Here is a 21,616-nt window from a genome sequence, read left to right on the forward strand (position 1 = left end):
TTCTTAAATTCTTTATTGCTTTATTATAACATGGAGGAGCTAACGGGGTCTGTCAGGAGGGATCTTCCTGAGGCTCAAACACAAGGAAAATAAAAACACAGAGCGGCTCATTTACACAAACACACACACACACACACACACACACACACACACACACACACACACAGAGTGGGTTAACACATGTTTAAAGATAGAGCTGTGTCATGCTTTAATGTTTTCTCCACACGCTGAAGGTCAGAACATCAGATCAGATTCTCTCATGATTTACAGTTAAAGGAAAGTTCTGCTGTTTTTAAAGTTTGTGAAAATATCTGAGGAGAATCTGTACAAAGACTTTGGTTGAATATCTGCTCCTGTATATACCTCTAGTGTACAATATACATATTTAGATAAGTCTAATTTAAATACTAATTTGGCTAAAATGAATATCAAAAAATATTTAGTGTCCAGACGAACAGAGAGACAGAGAGACAGAGAGACGTGAACACGCGTCTCTTCCCTTTCCATCAACACTTGTTTGTTGTAGCTTCATGAACAGTTTAGAAACACAGACACACACTGAGCTGAATGAGAGAAGAACTACAGGGATAACTTCTGTTTATCAAATAGATTATTTTAAATATCACAAAGATAAACTTTGAAATGATCAGACATGAGAGCTGAAACAGCTCTGAGACAACCGGACACAAAATATTAAGTTCATGTTGAAAAGGAGGATAAAAAAAGATTAACTATGTTAGATATTAATAATCTGCATTCTTAAAAATTCAACTGATCAATCCTGTCATCTTTAAAATATTAATTTGTTCAAAAATCTTTAAAAGTCCTCCAACAAGCAAATCCAGAACTTTTCAACAAAAAGCAAAACTTTTAAAAATCTGAAAATGACAAATTTAACATTTTTATTTAAGAATGATCAGAAAGAGTTGAGAACTGTCAACGAATGATCTTTTAATGGATTATTAAATTATAGTTGTAGTGATGGTGTTCATAAATATTTGATTTCTTTTATTGCCTTTATTTTGTTTTTTAATAATCCAGTAGCTGCCAATTACTCTGAAACAACAAAAACAATGTTAGGAGTGTTTAAGATTATTTAAGGGGATTTATAAACTGGCAGCTTTTATATTTTTACTGCCAGAAATTTCTATATTTTAGAATATTGACCTTTAATTTCACTTTAAGGCAGAGTCGCCCTCCCTCACCAGGACAGTGTTTAAAGATGTCTCCTCTGTGTTTAAAGGAAATGACTGTTCAGAAAGTAGACTGAGCCTCCCTCCTGGTCTGATGTGAAGGAAGCAGCCTGTATTCTTTTTAGTGACCAGCAGGGGGCGACATCATTCATGCATGAAGAAGTCCTCCTGCAGAGAGGTCTAAGAGGAAATGAGCTCATTTCTATCTCCACTTGAGTTCATGGTTTTAATCAGAAGTCCCAAATATTCCTTTATACTGCATGACGTCTGATTTTAAAATAATGGTCCCCTTTAGAGACAAGTCCACGATAGAGCAGGGTATGGTTTGAGGCTGGGCGACCTGAGATTGAAGAGTGACACCACAGGGACCTAAAACATGTTGTTCTTAAAGACACAGAGAAGTCTTCTGATTGTTTTAGTTAGTTATTAAATTTAGTTTAAAGACTCTTTTTTAATTGACAAAATAAGCATTTTAATTTATTCTGGTTATTGTAATTCACTGATAACCACCTCACTCCTCTTCACCTCTGACCCCTGGTCCAGATATGGTCACTTTTGACTCCAAAACAAAGATGGCTGCCTCCAACATGTCAAACTTGAAGAGTGACACCATAGTGACCTAAAACATGTTGTTCTTAAAGACACAGAGAAGTCTTCTGGTGGTTTTAGTTAAATGCTTTAAGACAGTTTTTTAATTGACAAAATAAGCAGAGTAATTAATTTCTACCTCCCTCCTCTTCACCTCTGACCCCTGGTCCAGATATGGTCACTTTTGACTCCAAAACAAAGATGGCTGCCTCCAACGTGTCAAACTTGAGGCTTCAAAACCAGCCGTCCACAAACCACGGTGTGATGTCCCCTTTTTATAAACAGTCCATGAATTAAACACGGTGTGTGAGGTCTCTGAGTAAACTCTACCATGTTTAGAACACTTGATGTATAAAGTTAAAATGTTCAGGATATAAAATAAATACGTCTGAATTCATAGAAAGACACTTTTTGAACTCTTACAGTGACGAACAGATCCTCGTGGACTCTGCTGGACAGAAGCGTGGTCTGGATCTCAGTCCTCTCTAACGTCACACAGAGTTAACTTCATGTTATAATATTAGAGTTCAACAAGTCTCATAATGATCCCCCTCACAGGTCTGAAAACACGATGCTGGTCCAGCTTCAGGGTCTTTGTTTGGTTCATGTTTGAGACTCCAGAGATACAAAGCTTAGAAAAGGATCGGTCTGAACAGATTCAGAGTCTCTGATAAACCAGGGGAGGAGTCTGTGGAGGACGCACCAGGAAGAGATCAAGTGCTGCTGTTTGACCTTTGTGTCCTCCCTCATGTAGTCCATATCAGGGAGGTCAAATCTCCCCTTCAGTTCTCCTCTGTCTCTCTCTGTCTCTCTCTGTCCCTGTCCCTGTCTCTGTCTCTGTCTGTCTCTGTCTGTCTCTCTCTGTCCCTGTCCCTGTGTCTGTTTCTGTCTCTGTCTCTGTCCCTGTCCCTGTCCCTGTCCCTGTCTCTGTTTCTGTCTCTGTCTCTGTCTCTGTCTCTGTCTCTGTCTCTGTCTCTGTCTCTGTCCCTGTCCCTGTCTCTGTTTCTGTCTGTCTCTGTCTCTGTCCCTCTCTCTGTCCCTGTCCCTGTGTCTGTCTCTCTCCGTCCCTGTCCCTGTCTCTGTCCCTGTCCCTGTCCCTGTCCCTGTCCCTGTCTCTGTCCCTGTCCCTGTCTCTGTCCCTGTCCCTGTCTCTGTCCCTGTCCCTGTCCCTGTCTCTGTCTCTGTCTCTGTCTCTGTCTCTGTCTCTGTCTCTGTCTCTGTCTCTGTCCCTGTCCCTGTCCCTGTCTCTGTCTCTGTCTCTGTCCCTGTCCCTGTCCCTGTCTCTGTCTCTGTCCCTGTCTCTGTCTCGGTCTCGGCCTCGGTCTCTGTCTATGTCCCTGTCCCTGTCTCTGTCTCTGTCTCTGTCCCTGTCCCTGTCTCTGTCTCTGTCCCTGTCTCTGTCCCTGTCTCTGTTTCACTTCCTGAGCATGAGAGTAAATCGTTGTCCCTCTCTTGGAGCGTTCCCGTGAAGTCCTCATTCCAACATGGCGTCCAGCTGGTCGGCCAGGTCGTCGAACATGTTGCCGATGTCGTCCAGGATTGTCCCTGCAGACTTCACCGAGTGTGAAACGCTGCAGAGAGAAAACAGAGACACAGAGTTAGTCCCAACCAAGACATCTGATTGGTCAACAGGCATGTCATTATTACTGGTACTGTCTCTTTAAGATGAAGTATCGCCTCGACTCGCCTTTCTGAGTCGTCCTCCCGGTTCAGTTTTTTCTCCACGGCCTTCAGAGCGGCTTCCAGAGACGTGCTGGTCTGATCCAGTCTCTGCTGAACCACCTCAGTCCCAATGTTCGACTCCGGGACGTTACCTTGACCCACCATACACACTGGACTCCTTGGGGCTGTCATAGAGGGACTCTGGGGGGCCTGGGGGGACGGAGCTCTGGGTACGTAGACTGGAGAGGACGGAGAGCTGAAGGCCACGGATTGGACCCCGCTGACGGTCACAGAAGGAGACGAGGGTCTAGCTGCTGAAGACAAGAGAGGGTTAAATATCAACCAAGTCCAGAATCAGGTCCAAAGTCATGTCAAACAGGGGCCAACTGTAGTCCAACAAGTCTGACAAGTCTAATGCCAAGGACCACAAATCAAGACCAAGATGTCTTAACTGGAGACCAGTAAGTCTGAACTCAAATCCAAAAAGGCCACAGTCAAGGCCATCAAGTCTTGAAAACTTAGACTTAAGACAAGTCCTAGGTCAAGACCTGAAGGTCCGACTGATTAGTTTTTCCTTAAATAACCATCAGGACTACGAGGACACTGAAAGAACTTTACCTTGAGTTGCCAGCAGACTGTGGCGAACCGGTTTCGGAGCCACAGCAGGAGGTTTTGGGGATAGTGGACGTTTGATGGGGGATCCTGTTGCTGGACTGCCTGGTCTCATCAGATTGACCTCACTGATCCTCAGACTGGCTGTCTCCTGGCTTGGGGAATAAGACCTGCCACAACCAGACTCCTCTACCTCTGCCGCCCCTCGACTGGGGGATCCTCCTCCCTGGTCCTTGTCTTTGGGTTTGTGCCGGCGCTTCACCGTGTCCGACTCCTTCAGGTTGAACTCGGGGACTTCGAGGTTCTTAGAGTCTTCTTTCTCTGGAGGCTCAAGCACGGCCTCGGCCCTGGGTGGTCCAGGAGCTTTGGGTCTCTGTTTGATGGTCAGGTTCCCCTCTTCGGCAAAGGGGATGCACTCACTGGAGCTGTTCTGGGGCGATGAAGACCCGTCTAGTCCAGGAGCTTTGGGTTCTTCCTCCTCAGTGTCAGACTTCACCCCTCGATCCGGCTCAGGGACTCTGATGGTCTGGGAGGGAATACACTCGCTCTGCACCCTCCTCCTGACACCTCCAGCCTCTCTGGGATCCTGTCCCGAAGCGCTGAGGGAAGGGGAAGACGGGGCGTGCAGGACGAGGTCTGGTTTAGATCCTGTAAGGTCCCTTCCTTCGGTCTTTCCTTCTATGGAGGCCGCGATGCTTCTCACGCTGACCGGACTGTCGGTCACGCCCCCCACAGACGAGGTGGTGCTGCTGTCGCTCAGCTCGCCGCTGGTGGTGCTGCTCACTGAGCTCAGTCTTTTCGGGGGCGGAGGAGGCGGACCTTTCTTTCGAGCGCGCACGGCGAAGGACTGGCTGCGTCCCACATTCCCGTTCTTCTCTGGACTGGACTGTAGCCGGACCAGCTGGCTGCGGCCCGGTTTGCGGGTCAGGGTTGCGTAGGATGACAGGTGTCCGGAGCGGTACGCTGCCTCATCCTCGTCTTCATCGGGCTCGCCGTCTGACAGAGCGTAGCGGATCTTGCTCTGGTTGCGTTTCTTCGGTGGAGTCAGGGTCATGGTGCGGTCCACGAGCCTCTGAGGGGAGTTCAGGTCTGTGGAACCACAATGAGAGTGCAGGTAGCTGAAACCTTTTAGAGCTGGGGAGCCATGAGGAGAGGAACCGCAGGATCCAGGCAGTCTGGGCTTGGCCGGGATCGCCGGGTACTTAAACACAGTCGCCGTCCCCAGAGGGACCTGCTTAGGGAGCAGCTGCTGCTGCAGAGGTCTCTGATCCCAGCCCTCAGGGTGGTTCCTCTCCTTGGCGGGGCTTCCATCTAGACTCTCCTGAGACCAGCTGTGGGGAGTGATGGATGCTGTAGGAGGCTCCTGGGAGCGTCCGGACCCTCTGGACCTGGTGTCGATGCTCTCCTCGCTTTGAGACATCCCCACGGCGTGTTTAATGGCCAGACCTTCCTCGCAGCCTCCGTAGTGACTGGACATGGCCGACTGCAGCTCAGAGCTGAGCTCGCTGTCCTGGAAGGTCAGCATCTTCGGGGTGTGAGGGGAGGAGCACTCCCCGGCTGAGTCCGGCGGCTCTATGGTAACCAGGTGGAGGGCTCCGGGTCCTTTCCGGCGCAGTGTGCCTGTTCCGGATTCAGCCTGCAGGATCGCCCGGTGGATGTCGCAGAGCTTCTTCACCGCCAGCATCAACTTCTTCTGATGACCTGGAGGGAACCAACGCACCAAAGTAAACCTCACTCATCCCATCAGTCAGAACACACTCAAAGAGTCAACAGATACCAAGTCATTACCCAGCTGCGTGATGCCGATCTCCTGCAGGTCCTCCCATGTGAGGTCTTTGACGATGCTGATGGAGTCGTAGCCGTTCTCAGAGAGCTTCTTGTGGTACTGTGGGAGACCGATGGCACTGAGCCACTCCCCCAGATCAGACTGTGAGAGAGATCAGACCGCTCAGGTGAATGATACCACAGTGAGAGAGGTTAATGTTCATGGTACTCTGAACGGTGAGTCTTACTGGGATGTACTCGGGCAGCCACTCAGGGATGTTCAGGTTGTTGATCTCAAGGGAGATCTTCTTGCGGTGGCCCGGTTTGGTCACTCCGATGGCCGTTAGATCCTGCAGACACAAGATCACATGGTGGTTTTATCCTGAGCTTTGTTACTGCTCCTCTAAACTCAGCAGGTCTCTCTGTAACAGCATGAAATAATCCACATCTCTGCTGCATGACTCGATCAACACAGAGTCATCATTTACCTCAGGAGTCATCCTGCTGATGGTGGGAACATCGTAACCAGCACTGATGAAGTTCCCGGTGTACTGCTCCAGCTGGAACTCACTCAGCCACTGATAGATGGCCTCAGCATCCTGCAACACAGACACCAGACCCAAACCCTGACGTCAGTGAGAGTCAGTATCTGACTGCTGTGTGTTAATACAACAGGAGACAGAGGAGCTGCCTCCTGCCAAGCAGCTGGTTTGAACTGGAGTCAGGTAGTTTCTTAAAGCAGGGTCAGCATAGAGTCTCATAATGCTCCTCTAAAGCTCCAGTTTAAGAGTCTAAATGAAAGAAGTAATAACACAGCAGACGGTAAGAGAGACATGATCTGTACCTTTCCCTCCAGGAGCTGCTGAGGACGAACAAACTGCTGAGAGAAGTTCTGCTCTGCAGGTCTCTGCACGGTCACCGTCTGCCTCCGAGGAGTCCCACCTACAGGGACACGACACCACAGCTCAGCAGGAGACACTTCAGAGTGATCACATCTCTGACACTCTGAATCCAAGGAGTCACACAAAGGTGAGCTGATTTTATTTCACTGAAACCCTCCAGGAGGAGAAGGGAGGGAAGTTACTCAGAGTACTGAGAACAAAACTGAGAAGAACTGAAGCTGAGTTCAAAATATGAAGAATTAAAGGGACATTTCAGAAAAAGAACAGGCATGAAACATGGAAGTTATTCAACTTTAATGAAATGTGACATGTGAAGAATATTCTTCCACAAACATTAAATGTAACCGGGAGGAGATGACCGTCATGCCTTCAGTTTTTATCGTGATTGTCCGACATTTTTATCCTTAAAGAAACAGAAGAGGGAGGAACACTGAGTGAATCAACCTAAGGAGGAACACTGAGTGAATCAACCTAAGGAGGAACACTGTCCAGCTGTAATTCAGTTTATTAATAATAATAATAATAATACATTTTATTTATTAAGCACTTTTCTAAAAACTCAAAGACGCAGTTTAAGAATGTCAAAAGGAAATAAGTGGACGACGCTGAAGTTGAAATATTCTTGGAGAGGTAAAGACAAAACAAGAAAGAGAAAGGAGACAAAGTTTATCCATGTGAAGTGTCAGTAATTCAAAGTAAAGTTAAAAAAATAAACACATGAAGAGTTCATTTGCAAAAACAGATAACTCTGTTTTCTACATTTTCAAAAATCATATCACTTGTTAAAATACATTTTAAATAAAGTTACATTTTTAAGATACTTCTAATTAATAAAGTCATTTTTTCTTAGTCAAAGCCCCCTGACCTCAGGGACACCTGACCTCAGCTGATTGATAACACCTAAAACTAGTAATAGAAGAAATCTGTTTATCTGTCAGTCATCTGGTTTTGAAAATGAACTCTTCATATATGTAAATATAAGACTTAACATTGATGTTTTATTTGTCTAATTTGAAGACAAAGGTGTTAAAACCTTAGAGATTAGTTTATTTTAAGTCCTGGTTGTCATCATGTGTCTCTGAGGACCGTACCTGCAGGATGATCGGGCTGCTGGCTCAGGTCTGAGTGTCCACAGTCAACAGCAGAGGGAGCCGGCTGCACACAGAGAGAAACTCAGGAGTCAGTGAGCTGCTTTAATATCTGATATAACAAGAGAGGAGCTGTGTGTGAAAACAGAGACCTGATTTAACTTTGAATTAAACTGTTAACCCTGTTCAGTGCAGGAGAACAGATCCCACTGAGGACACTTTCAAACTAAGAGTTAAAGATTTCAACATGTCTTAGAATCAGCTGTTAAACATGTGACATAAGTCAGCTCAGTCTAAGCAGACTGATTCAGGATCTCTGATTGGACACCATGGTCTGTGTTCTTATTCCTGTTGTTAATAAAGTTTTATAAAATGTTGAATCTGCAGATTTGTTCTGAAGAAGAGAGAATAAATAAAAATGGAAACCCTCTCCTGATGAAGTCTCAAACACATCTGACTTTGTTTCCCTGATCACAGAGCGGCTGTATCACCGTGACGATGCTTTGTGTACCTTGTTGTTGTTGTCATGGTGAACAGTGTTGTGTTGAATTCCATTGGGTGCGTTGTTACTCTCGGTGCTCTGTCCGCTCCCGGCGCTCCGAGTGCTGCCAACGCTGCCGGTGCTCCCGACGCTGTTCCTGTCTCCAGCTGCAAACGAAACAAACCATCAGATAACTTGAAATCAGGAGGAGGGAGGAGAGGAGAGGGAGCAGCAGGTACTCTCTCTAAACCACAGGGGGCGACAAGCCTGCAGGGGCGGAGGGGCTGAGGGGCTGAGGGGCGGAGGGGCGGAGGGGGTCGACGGCGGGCTGGATGCAGGTTTCTAGAAGCTGTGCTGTGGCGGTGCAGGAGAGCATCCATTAATGAAAGTCATGTAGCCGGCAGCATCAGGCTGTGAGGACGGACAGAGTGATCAACTTTCACTCTGTTTCTACGATGCACTACGACAGTCTGAGACGTCTGAGACTCTCACTGCAGGCCAAGAGTGTGATCTCAGTGAGAGAGGAAGTGCAAAAGCTTTAAAGCAGAGCATCTACACTTACACTACGACGTGAGGGATTAAAGCAGGGATTAAAAAGAGGACAACATCCCCAGAAGTACCTTTACAAATACTAATAACTATAAAGAATGCACAGAACTCCAGAGCTAAACCCTCAAAGTGATCTGGGTTAAGACAGGGATCAGTTCTGGCTGTTAAATCCTAAGTGCATGAACACAGATCTGTAACATGTCTAAGGTTATCTGACAGCCAGACGCTCTGAAGCAGACCACACAGTGAATCATTCAGTGTTTGGACCCGACACACCAAGGTGAACATCAGTCAACTAAAGAGGGTGTGAGATGACCCGGGGCGACATCAGGACGCTGATTCATGCTGCTTCAGTGATGTGACGCTCTGTGATGGGACCTAAAGTGAAACTTGCAGGTTGGAGACCTCAGTGAATCCATGTGAAGGAACTTTAGAAGGTGTTTGTGTCTAAAAACCCCACCCCTACTACTCCACCCTGAGTGGAGGCAGAGTCAGAGAGTCCCCATCCTTACATCTGGTAAAACATATAAAAACAATCATGAACTTCCTCAGCAGATATTCTCAGACACAGGTGTGTATTAATGTAAAACGTTTAACCTGCAGGTTGCACTTCAACAAAGTGTGTGTTGATCTGAAGTGTCACCTTCAGGTTGTGGTGTGATATAAGGCAACATGATGTAATGTCAGAGGCAGTTTAAGGCAATGCAAACGGCCATGAGGTTCAGGAGGAGATATGAGGTCCTATAATACAGTATTGAAGCAATTTGAAGAGTCATTCAGTAATATGAAGGGAAGAGAAAGGAGGTATTTAAAGCACTATCAGATCATGGAAGGGACAGAGGGTAATGTGAGGAAACAAAAAGACGTGATGATGACGTGCAGAGAGGGATATGAAATAATGTAAGCAACATGATGAGGTCACATGAGGCAGCATGAGGTAATGTAAGCAACATGATGAGGTCACATGAGGCAGCATGAGGTAATGTAAGCAACATGATGAGGTCACATGAGGCAGCAGGAGATAATGTAAGCAACATGATGAGGTCACATGAGGCAGCAGGAGATAATGTAAGCAACATGATGAGGTTACATGAGGCAGCATGAGGTAATGTAAGCAACATGATGAGGTCACATGAGGCAGCATGAGGTAATGTAAGCAACATGATGAGGTCACATGAGGCAGCAGGAGATAATGTAAGCAACATGATGAGGTCACATGAGGCAGCATGAGGTAATGTAAGCAACATGATGAGGTCACATGAGGCAGCATGAGGTAATGTAAGGCAGCAGGAGGGAACGTGAGACAGCAGGAGATAACATGAGTCAGGTTGAGGTATTGTTAGAAGGAAATGAGGAAATGTGAGACAGTATGAGGTAATAGGAAGTAACATATGGTATCATGAGGAAGCATTAGGTGATATGAGGTAATGTCAGAAGGAACTGAGGCATTATGAGAAGGTTTTTAGGTAATGTTAGGCCTGCAAGAGGTAATGCATAAGGGGCTGAAGTAATGCAAGAGGGAATGAGGTAACATGAGGTAACATTAGTTAACGTGAGAAGACTTGAGGTGATGTGAGGAGGAAATTAGGTAATGTAAGCATGGCATGGCATGGTGTGGCATGGTCTGGCGTGGTGTGGCATGGTGGCGTGGTGACATGGTGGCGTGGTGACATGGTGGCGTGGTGACATGGTGGCGTGGTGTGGCAGTGTGGTGACATGGTGTGGCATGGTGTGGCATGGTGTGGCATGGTGTGGCATGGTCTGGCGTGGTGTGGCATGGTCTGGCGTGGTGACATGGTGGCGTGGTGTGGCATGGTCTGGCGTGGTGTGGCATGGTCTGGCATGGTGTGGCATGGTGTGGCATGGTCTGGCGTGGTGTGGCATGGTCTGGCGTGGTCTGGCGTGGTGTGGCATGGTCTGGCGTGGTGACATGGTGGCGTGGTGTGGCATGGTCTGGCGTGTGGTGACATGGTGGCGTGGTGTGGCATGGTCTGGCGTGGTGTGGCATGGTGTGGCATGGTCTGGCGTGGTGTGGCATGGTCTGGCGTGGTGACATGGTGGCGTGGTGTGGCATGGTCTGGCGTGTGGTGACATGGTGGCGTGGTGTGGCAGTGTGGTGACATGGTGGCATGGTCTGGCGTGGTGTGGCATGGTCTGGCGTGTGGTGACATGGTGGCGTGGTGACATGGTGGCGTGGTGACGTGGTGTGGTGACATGGTGTCGTGGTGACATGGTGTCGTGGTGACATGGTGGCGTGGTGACATGGTGTCGTGGTGACATGGTGGCGTGGTGACATGGTGCGGTGACATGGTGGCGTGGCGACATGGTGTCGTGGTGACATGGTGTCGTGGTGACATGGTGTCGTGGTGACATGGTGGCGTGGTGACGTGGTGTCGTGGTGACGTGGTGTGGTGACATGGTGTCGTGGTGACATGGTGTCGTGGTGACATGGTGTCGTGGTGACATGGTGTCGTGGTGACATGGTGTCGTGGTGACATGGTGGCGTGGTGACATGGTGGCGTGGTGACATGGTGGCGTGGTGACATGGTGTCGTGGTGACGTGGTGTGTCGTGGTGACGTGGTGTGGTGACATGGTGTCGTGGTGACATGGTGTCGTGGTGACATGGTGTCGTGGTGACATGGTGTCGTGGTGACATGGTGGCGTGGTGACATGGTGGCGTGGTGACATGGTGGCGTGGTGACATGGTGGCGTGGTGACGTGGTGTGGTGTGGTGACGTGGTGTGGTGACATGGTGTCGTGGTGACATGGTGTCGTGGTGACATGGTGTCGTGGTGACATGGTGTCGTGGTGACATGGTGTCGTGGTGACATGGTGGCGTGGCGACATGGTGTCGTGGTGACATGGTGTCGTGGTGACATGGTGTCGTGGTGACATGGTGGCGTGGTGACGTGGTGCGGTGACATGGTGGCGTGGCGACATGGTGTCGTGGTGACATGGTGTCGTGGTGACATGGTGTCGTGGTGACATGGTGTCGTGGTGACATAGTGGCGTGGTGACATGGTGGCGTGGTGACGTGGTGTGGTGTGGTGACATGGTGGCGTGGTGTGTCGGGTCCTTGTAGGAGCGTTGAGCCGGGCAGCGAGGCAGCTTCAGAACAGCCAGGGGGGGTGAAGCTGATGTTCGGGGGCTCTTACCATGACACGAGTCCCTGAGAACCCAGATGTCCTCGAAGGGAAAATCAGACTGAGACAGGCGGCTCGGACACAAACCTATCAGACACAAAGACTCTGATGGACCGGGTTCTGTCAGGGGGGCTGACTGAGGGGGGGGGGTTAAGGCGTGTTGGAGGACACAGATTAGAAAGCAAAGGCTTGGACCAAGTCTCTGTCTTGGAAAAGAAAAGGTAGACCTGAGACTTTTATGGAGGACAAAGAGAACACGTCATGCACATTAGTGATGGTCCTTCCTGTAGAGGCAGGGTTAGAGTTAGAGACAAACCTGCTGAGGGATCAGGAACACGGACAAGAGGGTGGGTACCTGCGCTGGTAGTGAGGCCGTTGGCTAGCGGCAGCACCACGTGGGTGGGGGGTGCATACAGAGTGTAGGAGTCGTCAGTCTGAGGGGCGGAGCTGAGGCTGCAGGACAGGGGGGCTCTGGAGTGCAGCTGCTGGCGCTGGGTGGGCAGAGAGGCGTGCCGGGACAGGGTGCCCCCTACAGGGCGAGACGGGGAGGAGAAGAGGAGTGGGAGGAAGAGGAGGGAGGAGGAAGAGGAGGGAGGAGGAAGGGAGGGGGAGGTTATCAAGCTGATGGTTAGAGGTGGAGGTCAGTCATTATTTGGTGTGGATGGAGAGATGGATGCAGGAGGGAGGAGAAGAGGTGGAAGCATGGGATGGCTGTGGAAGCAGGTGGATTAGTCCTACTCAGAAGGTGGGGCTTAGAGTCTAAACCACGTCCTACATGAGGTGATGGAGGGACTTAGAGTCTAAACCACGTCCTACATGAGGTGATGGAGGGACTTAAAGTCTAAACCACGTCCTACATGAGGTGATGGAGGGACTTAAAGTCTAAACCACGTCCTACATGAGGTGATGGAGGGACTTAAAGTCTAAACCACGTCCTACATGAGGTGATGGAGGGTCTGCTGCGTAAACACTGAAATGGACTGAAGTGGATCTGACTGACGGGGACGTGTTCACAGAGAGAGACTCAAAGACTTGATGTTTTCATGAAGGACCACGGTCTGCAGGACTGACCGTTTCGCCTGCTGATGACCTCCACGATGGACGGAGAGAAGAAGCCCACCCGGTCTGTCCCCCTCTGGGTGTCGTGGATGTGGCCTTTCCAGCGCCCGTCGATGTGCTGCTCCAGCACCTAAAGAACACCAGACCGGTCACTTAAAGGCTAAAACCAGCTTCTCTTAAAGTCTGGACTCAGACAGGAAAAACACTGGAGCAGGATTTCATCATCATGATGTCATGAAGCTGTGCAGACTTTTCCACTGATGGACTTTAGTGAACCTTAGTGAACTTTAGTGAACCTTAGTGAACCTTAGTGAACTCTAGTGATTCTCAGAGCAGACTACAGTGATATACTTTTAATGCAAGTCCAGACATGAAGCAACATCTGCATCACACCGTACAGGTTTACTCACCTGACTGATCCACAGAGCGGAGAACAGTCAGCTTTTATTTCCAGATTTATTTTACTTTTACTGAGAATAAAACCAAACTCTCAGTTTTACTATCAGCTGCATGAATAAATATCATTATTTTAATTATAATCACTTTATTTTATTAATGTATTTATCTATTTATTTCTTGAATGTATCTGATCTCTTTAACTGTTTTCTACTCTTACTATTTTTATTATTTTATCCATTTCTGTCGTTTCTTGTCTCTGTTCTTTTGAAACAGGAATTAAATATAATGAGAAAAAAAGGAAAAAATAAAATAAATAATCATTTGTATATAAATCAAATATATATGTATTTTTATTTTTATTTATATACATTTTATTGTAATTGTTGTGTGTTAGTCTCTACCTCTAAACCCATTTCTGCTTTATGTTCAGTCATGATAAATTCAATTTGTATTCATTTTATTCAATCGCTGTAAAAAAAATTTGATCTGATGTAACTCTGTGAAGCTCTCAGGTTTATCACTGAGGTTCATGATCTACAGTTTGAGTCTCTGACAGAGAGACAGACAGAGTGACAGCTGATCCATCAGAGAGTCCCAAAGAGAGGAGGCGTGTTCCTGCTCCATGCAACAAGACACACTCAGTATCCAAACTAGAATCCAGAGGTTACAGAGGCGTGTGTGTGAAGCCCTCAGTGTGTGTGTGTGTGTGTGTGTGTGTGTGTGGAGGACATGTCTCCACCTGTCTCTGATAGACGTTCACTTGTTGTAACATTAAAGGTTAGTCAGTGGAGTTCAGAGAGCCTCTCAGAGAGCCTCTCAGAGAGCCTCTCAGAGTCTGACAGAAACACTTGAGTTTAATATTTTCAAACATACTGAGTAATAATTAAAGTTCCTCCTTACAGTTTGTGCTGACAGAGATATTAGGTGCCTAACCTGTTTTTAGTCCCAGACTGTAAACATGTTTATTTAAAGATGGTCTCTTTGAATGGGTGTGTATGTGGTTTCCTGTGTTTCTGCAGCCAGCCTCTAGTGGACGCTGGAGGAACTGCAGTTTATAACACTTCCTCATGGGCTTCATATTTTAAGACTGCAGGTTGCCGCTCGGTGTAACACGGTCATGATTAAATGCTCTCTGAGTTTCTCACCGTGATGACGTCTCCGGCCCGGATGTTGAGGGCGGTGGGGTCGTGAAGGTTCCAGTAATCCTTCAGAGCCCGGACCTGAAGGATCCCTGTGGCGTCTGTCAGGAAACATCCAGAAAGACAGAGCGGTTAGAAACAACATGAACAGGAATTATAGAAACATTTAAAAACTGGCAAAACCTTTTAGAGAAACTCAGTCTGCCAAGAAAATGAGGCAAAACATGATTATCAATTAATTATCATTAAAGGGAACTCTCTCTCTTCATCTCCCTCTATCCCTCTCTCTCTCTCTCTCTCTCTTCATCTCCCTCTATCCCTCTCTCTCTATCATCTCTCTCTATCCCTCTCTCTCTATCATCCCTCTCTCTCTCTCTTCATCTCCCTCTATCATCTCTCTCTATCATCTCTCTATCATCTCTCTCTATCTCTTCATCTCCCTCTATCCCTCTCTCTCTATCATCCCTCTCTCTCTCTCTTCATCTCCCTCTATCCCTCTCTCTCTATCATCCCTCTCTCTCTCTCTTCATCTCCCTCTATCCCTCTCTCTTCATCTCCCTCTATCCCTCTCTCTCTCTCTCTCTCTCTTCATCTCCCTCTATCCCTCTCTCTCTATCATCTCTCTCTATCCCTCTCTCTCTATCATCCCTCTCTCTCTCTCTTCATCTCCCTCTATCATCTCTCTCTATCATCTCTCTATCATCACTCTCTATCTCTTCATCTCCCTCTATCCCTCTCTCTCTATCATCCCTCTCTCTCTCTCTTCATCTCCCTCTATCCCTCTCTCTTCATCTCCCTCTATCATCTCTCTCTATCATCTCCCTCTATCATCTCTCTCTCTCTCTATCCCTCTCTCTCTCTCTCTCTCTCTCTTCATCTCCCTCTATCATCTCTCTCTCTCTCTATCCCTCTCTCTCTCTCTCTATCCCTCTCTCTATCATCTCTCTGCCTCTATCCCTCTCTCTCTTCATCTCCCTCTATCATCTCTCTCTATCATCCCTCTCTCTCTTCATCTCTCTCTATCATCTCCCTCTATCATCTCTCTCTATCATCCCTCTCTCTCTTCATCTCCCTCTATCATCTCCCTCTCTCTCTTCATCTCCCTCTATCATCTCCCTCTCTCTCTTCATCTCCCTCTATCATCTCCCTCTCTCTCTTCATCTCCCTCTATCATCTCTCTCTCTCTATCCCTCTCTCTCTATCATCTCTCTCTATCATCTCTCTCTCTCTCTTCATCTCCCTCTATCCCTCTCTCTATCATCTCTCTCTCTTCATCTCCCTCTCTCTCTCTCTCTCTCTCTCTCTTCATCTCCCTCTATCTCTCTCTCTCTCTCTCTCTCTCTTCATCTCTCGAGGTTTCTGCCTCGGTCTCAGCAGATGTGTGTCTAACATGAGTCTGGTCCTGCTGGAGGTTTCTGCCTCGGTCTCAGCAGATGTGTGTCTAACATGAGTCTGGTCCTGCTGGAGGTTTCTGCCTCGGTCTCAGCAGATGTGTGTCTAACATGAGTCTGGTCCTGCTGGAGGTTTCTGCCTGTTAAAGGAAGTTTGTCCTTGCCACTGTAACTTGCTAAATGCTGCAAAGTGCTCTGCTCATGGTGGATTAAGATGAGATCAGACTGAGTCCTGTCTGGAAGAGGGGACTGGATCTGATCCGGTCTTGATGTTGGGTCTTTGTTGATAATAGAACATAGAGTCCAGTTTAGACCGGCTCTGTTTGTAAAAGAGTCTTCTAACTTTAGACCCACTTAATGAATAGTTAGCTTAAGAACATCCTGCTACAGGTTACCAAAATAAGAGTTTAAATATAGATCCAGACACACATCAGTCCTCAGAGTCGCTGCTGTCACTATCACGGTGATTTATCCCTCACAGGACCAGCAGACGTTTGCAGCCGCTAACATAACACATCAATAATTAATGTGTGTACAATCATTCATCTGAGCCGCAGCAGACATGATGGGAAAGTCTCCATCCATGTTTAAATCACTTCTTCAACACAACCGCTCATTATTCCCTCGCTCTGTTCCCACAGGAACTTCAAAAGCCTGCAGGATTACAGAGCAGAGAGCACACACACACTCACACACACACACACACACACACACACACTCACACACACTCACACACACTCAGTATATACAGCTCTGTTAAATTTGAGGCTGAATGTGAGCAGGCTGCTCTTTGAAGCTGTGAGAGCTGACTGATAAAGAGTCTGACGTTACGTAACCCTGAAATTTAAACACAGCTGCTGTTTGAATTATGTCAGGTGAAGCTCAATAAGTCTGCTGCACAGAGAGACCCAGATACAGAGCGAGGAAGACGATGTGACGGAGAGAAGAAGAAGAAGAAGAGGAGGAGGAGGAGGAGGAGGAGGAGGAACTTTAGTAGAAGTTTCTAAGTAGAAGCAGAAAAAGTGGTTTAGGTTATAAAAGTGTAAAAACGTCTCCGGTGACTGTCGTACTGCATTTCAAACACCGTGAGTCACGAGCTGATGCTGATGCTGATGTGGATGTTGATGTGGATGTGGATGTTGATGTTGATGCTGATGTTGATGTGGATGTGTAGCAGTGTTGTAGAGTGTGTGGTTGTGTGTTGTACTGACAGACTGAGGTAATAAGACCCAGCTCATAAACTGTAGTTAAAGCTTTAAGTTGTAGTTTCAGATAAATCCTGCAGACACACTGACAGCTCCTCGCTCATGTGAGGCCACCGACTGAATATAAAGATGGACGGCGCATCGCCTCCTCCTTCTACTGCACAAGTGAAGCCAAAATACTCCTGTCACTTATTTTGTAGTCTTCCCGTGTTAGTCTCATTTTAGTCTTGTTTCTTCCCTTACAGTCTTGTAGACAGAAACTTAGAGCACAGTGTTAGTCAATAAAAGGTCTTTACATGTCAGTCATTACTTACAGTCAGAATGTTTCTCTTGTTTAACTCAATCATTCAGATGATCAGAGACTGGAATCAATTGTGTAAACCTGCAACATTTCTCTCTGGTAACACTTCTACTTGTGTAATACTTTAATCTGTTAATTCAGCCAAGACTCTCCCACCGCTGTAACACTGCTGTGCTGCCCCTGCTGGTCATCCAAGGTAATGAAAGGTCATTACACTGATTAAAGTTGTGGTGTGGAGAAATGATCCTTACTCCATGTGCAGCCACTGTGAGTATATTTCATTTCTTTGAGTACTAAAAAAAGGGCTGTATTGCACTTTTACGACGGTCCCTAAATGCACCACCGTGTTTTATTCTGAAAATTAACCGGATGTTTTCATTTTGTTTTGGTGAAACCTGACTTCCTGTCCCGCTCCATCTGCTCTGTTGAGATTGATGCGTCGTGCTCCGGCATCCGGGACAAATAGGAGTCTTATGGATCTGATCCGGAGGACTCCGACCTGCCGGATCAGAGACGCAGCAGGAACACAACGGAGCGGATCCAGTGGAAGTTAACACACTGACTAGAGTAGAAACCGATCAGACATGGAGCTGTGACGGATCAGAGACGCAGCAGGAACACAACGGAGCAGATCCAGTGGAAGTTAACACACTGACTAGAATAGAAACCGATCAGACCTGGAGCTGAGACGGATCAGAGACGGATCTGGTGGAATTTGTGGAAAAGTCATCCCCCTCGTCTTCTGAAGATATAACTTCCTGGTTTAGTTCTGCTGCTGACGCTCTGACACCATCTCTATCAACATGTTTACAGCTTCATGTTAAACTAAGGCATGAATGAAACATACAGAGCATTTTAAAACAGACAGTAACCTAGCAACAGTAAACTCTGGTGGGAAGCGCTCTGAAATTGAGGCTATGGGCGCTAAAAACAGCTGCAGTGGACACGCCCCCTTACTGACACACACAAAGACAAATGAACACATGGACATAAATCAGTGTGACGTGATCTAACAGCAACGACTGAAGTCATGTTAGGGAAACTTTTCAGAGTTTGACCCATGTCCCGTCTGTTTATATGGAGGAGGCGGGCTTTAGGGCCTAGACTGCAGCCAGTCAGCAGGGGGAGCTCTACATGTTTTGGCTTCACTTTTGAGGAGCTGTCAGGTCCGTCTTTATGTGCAGTCATTGACTAAAGCCAGAGATAACCTCACATTACATCGTGTTTACAGTCTCAGGTTGAAGCTAACACTTCCTGGTTCATGACGCTTACTGACTGATACTGGAGCTAACAGTGCTAAGCTAACGATATCATGATGAAATCCTCATGTTTGAGAATCTGAAAGCACAAAGTTTAAATTAAGTTTCTGTTAATAATTTATTGTGGACTTCCAGCTGTGCTTGAATAAACTCAACCCTCTGCTGCGTGTCTTCCCTAACTCTTGACTCCCCACATGTCCTGTCTCTCCTCAGCTGTCCGATCTAATAAAGACAAAGATCACCAGGGAAATATCTTTACAAATAAGAATAAAAATATGTACTTATGGTGGTCCTCCACTGACCTCGCAGCAGCTGTTTGATGTCCCTGCTGGCGTGCGACGTGGTGAACTGGTTGACGATATCCAGCGCCGTCTGGTTGTACGTGTTTCGGATGTTGACGTCTACTCCGGCCTGCAGGGACGACACAGAGGACGATCAGGGTTACTGTCTTCAGACCCGGTTCTTCTTCTTTAACTGGTCTCTTTGATGCAGTCTGAAAATATGCAGTCTGAAAATGTGCAGTCTGCCCTCTGGGGCTCAGGAGAGGCTTGATCTGATCTTACGTCAGTGTGGAACTGAGAGGGGAAGTGTCGCTGCGGGGGGACTGAGAGATGAATGGAGTGAAGTCACTGTGGGTTAAACACAGCAGCTCTGACAAACACTCTGATTGGACTAAAGTGAATCAGTGAGAACATTTTCAAAGAGATGTAATGCAGCTCTTAATCCATTTTAAAATCTCCTGCTAACATTTCCTGCAGTCTCCCTCAGAGGACGGTCACAGAGGGAGTCCAGCAGGGCAGGCAAGGAAAGACACGATGTCAGGAGTTAAGAAATGATAAAAATCAAATGTTAAATCATCCAAAGTTAAACACTGAAGACTCACATCCAGCAGCAGACGCACCACCTCTGTCTTCCCGTACAGTGACGCCTCATGGAGAGCCGTTCCAGACTTGGTGGTCTTGTTGATGTCGATGCCGGCCTTCAGCAGAAGCCTGAAACAAACAGGTACAGCAGTGAGTCCTGAGTGTGAGTGTGTGAGTCCTGAGTCTGAGTGTGTGAGTCCTGAGTGTGAGTGTGTGAGTCCTGAGTCTGAGTGTGTGAGTCCTGAGTGTGAGTGTGTGAGTCCTGAGTGTGAGTGTGTGAGTCCTGAGTGTGAGTGTGTGAGTCCTGAGTCTGAGTGTGTGAGTCCTGAGTGTGAGTGTGTGAGTCCTGAGTGTGTGAGTCCTGAGTGTGAGTGTGTGAGTCCTGAGTGTGAGTGTGTGAGTCCTGAGTGTGTGAGTCCTGAGTGTGAGTGTGTGAGTCCTGAGTGTGTGAGTGTGTGAGTCCTGAGTGTGTGAGTGTGTGAGTCCTGAGTGTGAGTGTGTGAGTCCTGAGTGTGAGTGTGTGAGTCCTGAGTGTGTGAGTGTGTGAGTCCTGAGTGTGAGTGTGTGAGTCCTGAGTGTGAGTGTGTGAGTCCTGAGTGTGTGAGTGTGTGAGTCCTGAGTGTGTGAGTCCTGAGTGTGTGAGTGTGTGAGTCCTGAGTGTGTGAGTCCTGAGTGTGTGAGTCCTGAGTGTGTGAGTCCTGAGTGTGAGTGTGTGAGTCCTGAGTGTGAGTGTGTGAGTCCTGAGTGTGTGAGTCCTGAGTGTGTGAGTCCTGAGTGTGTGAGTCCTGAGTGTGAGTGTGTGAGTCCTGACTGTGTGAGTCCTGAGTGTGTGAGTCCTGAGTGTGAGTGAGACCTGCCCCACAATGAAACAATGGAAAAACACTAAATTATCAATTATTAATCATTAAATTCAACTTTTTTTTGCACTTGAAAAAAACAAACAAAAATAAGTGTATTATAATATATCATCAGAAGAATAATAATTATGTCAATAATTCAATTTTCTATTTTATTTCCCCAGCCCTGACACCATGAGCAATAACTGCTGGATGTGCCAGGTTCATTAACCTAACCTCACTCCTGTATGGACTCTATATTTACATTCAAATGTTAAAGGATCATTTCAAAATGTGAAACTCTCTGGAATAAGAGAAGACTCTGTCACACAGACACGTCCTCAGTGATCTCCTCTGAGCTCAGATTATAACGTGTTGAAGTCATTCAGGAGGATTCAGTAAAGCAGCTCTGCCTCATTTACACAACTCTCCTCTTTAAGACTAACTATCACACAGCAGGACCATGGAGAGAGGTAAAACACTGACTGGCTCTCACACACACACACACACACACAAGCTCACACACACACACACACTCAGATACCAGGAGGATAAGGGTTGTGAAACTGGGTCACAGGGATGCCGATGTGTACTTCAGCGCTCTGCAGGGTATTTGAGGCATGAAGAAGAGACAGGCTCTCACAAACCAGAGTCCACGTCCCACATCCCCATTACTCAAATGTGCTGGCTTGGTGGTAAACAACCACACGCCACAGAAGCCCCGCCCACCTCTGACTCCAGAGATATGACACTGACTAAGTGACTGCTGCTGCTGGTTTAGTAAATTTAAAATAACAACACTAAAAGTATTGATTGTATGGGAGGCCGTATGGGACATTATTCACTCTGTCCCTGTCACATACAGAGATTCTCCCGTCTGATCACCTTGAGCGCCTCATACATGCTCCCATATATCTATATATATATAGATCCTAATGCTTGGTGCTAATCTCACTTTATGATGTCTTTGTGTCCGTTGCGTGCGGCTAGGTGCAGCGGCGTGGTGAAAGCTGAGTCCGTCTGCTCCTTCCTCTCCCCCTCCAGCAACGCCACCACCATGTTACTGCTCAGCAGCAGCTGGGCCACCTGAGGACGAGGAGGGGGGAGGAAGAAGATCAACAGAATGACAAAAAGTACAGCCAGAACTCTTTAGACACAACAGGGACTAACAAAGAGAGCGT

At 47.2% G+C, this 21,616-nt stretch overlaps 1 protein-coding gene and 1 long non-coding RNA gene across 2 annotated transcripts in view; both read right to left on the bottom strand.

Annotated features, from left to right (window-relative positions):
- Positions 1 to 183: 183 nt before the first annotated feature.
- Positions 184 to 2,628, bottom strand: LOC117831974. The gene is made up of 2 exons (XR_004635117.1): positions 1,936 to 2,628; positions 184 to 1,718 (listed from the first exon to the last, which is right to left on the bottom strand). It is a non-coding gene; the product is annotated as an uncharacterized LOC117831974 (long non-coding RNA).
- Positions 2,629 to 3,119: 491 nt separating this feature from the next.
- LOC117831768 (caskin-2-like) overlaps positions 3,120 to 21,616 on the bottom strand; it is a 34,952-nt gene continuing 16,455 nt past the window's right edge. The window contains exons 4-18 of the mRNA XM_034710589.1: positions 21,391 to 21,521; positions 19,620 to 19,728; positions 19,039 to 19,147; positions 14,587 to 14,681; positions 13,055 to 13,172; positions 12,339 to 12,512; positions 8,321 to 8,457; positions 7,813 to 7,876; positions 6,664 to 6,761; positions 6,308 to 6,418; positions 6,068 to 6,169; positions 5,844 to 5,982; positions 4,062 to 5,756; positions 3,469 to 3,757; positions 3,120 to 3,352 (exon numbers count right to left, since the gene is read on the bottom strand). Coding sequence (XP_034566480.1) covers positions 3,256 to 3,352; positions 3,469 to 3,757; positions 4,062 to 5,756; positions 5,844 to 5,982; positions 6,068 to 6,169; positions 6,308 to 6,418; positions 6,664 to 6,761; positions 7,813 to 7,876; positions 8,321 to 8,457; positions 12,339 to 12,512; positions 13,055 to 13,172; positions 14,587 to 14,681; positions 19,039 to 19,147; positions 19,620 to 19,728; positions 21,391 to 21,521 — 3,468 coding nt within the window. The 3' untranslated portion in view covers positions 3,120 to 3,255. The remainder of the gene's footprint in view (positions 3,353 to 3,468; positions 3,758 to 4,061; positions 5,757 to 5,843; positions 5,983 to 6,067; positions 6,170 to 6,307; positions 6,419 to 6,663; positions 6,762 to 7,812; positions 7,877 to 8,320; positions 8,458 to 12,338; positions 12,513 to 13,054; positions 13,173 to 14,586; positions 14,682 to 19,038; positions 19,148 to 19,619; positions 19,729 to 21,390; positions 21,522 to 21,616) is intronic.

This window comes from Notolabrus celidotus, chromosome 20 (assembly GCF_009762535.1).
Source record: "Notolabrus celidotus isolate fNotCel1 chromosome 20, fNotCel1.pri, whole genome shotgun sequence".
Lineage (NCBI taxonomy): Eukaryota > Metazoa > Chordata > Actinopteri > Labriformes > Labridae > Notolabrus > Notolabrus celidotus.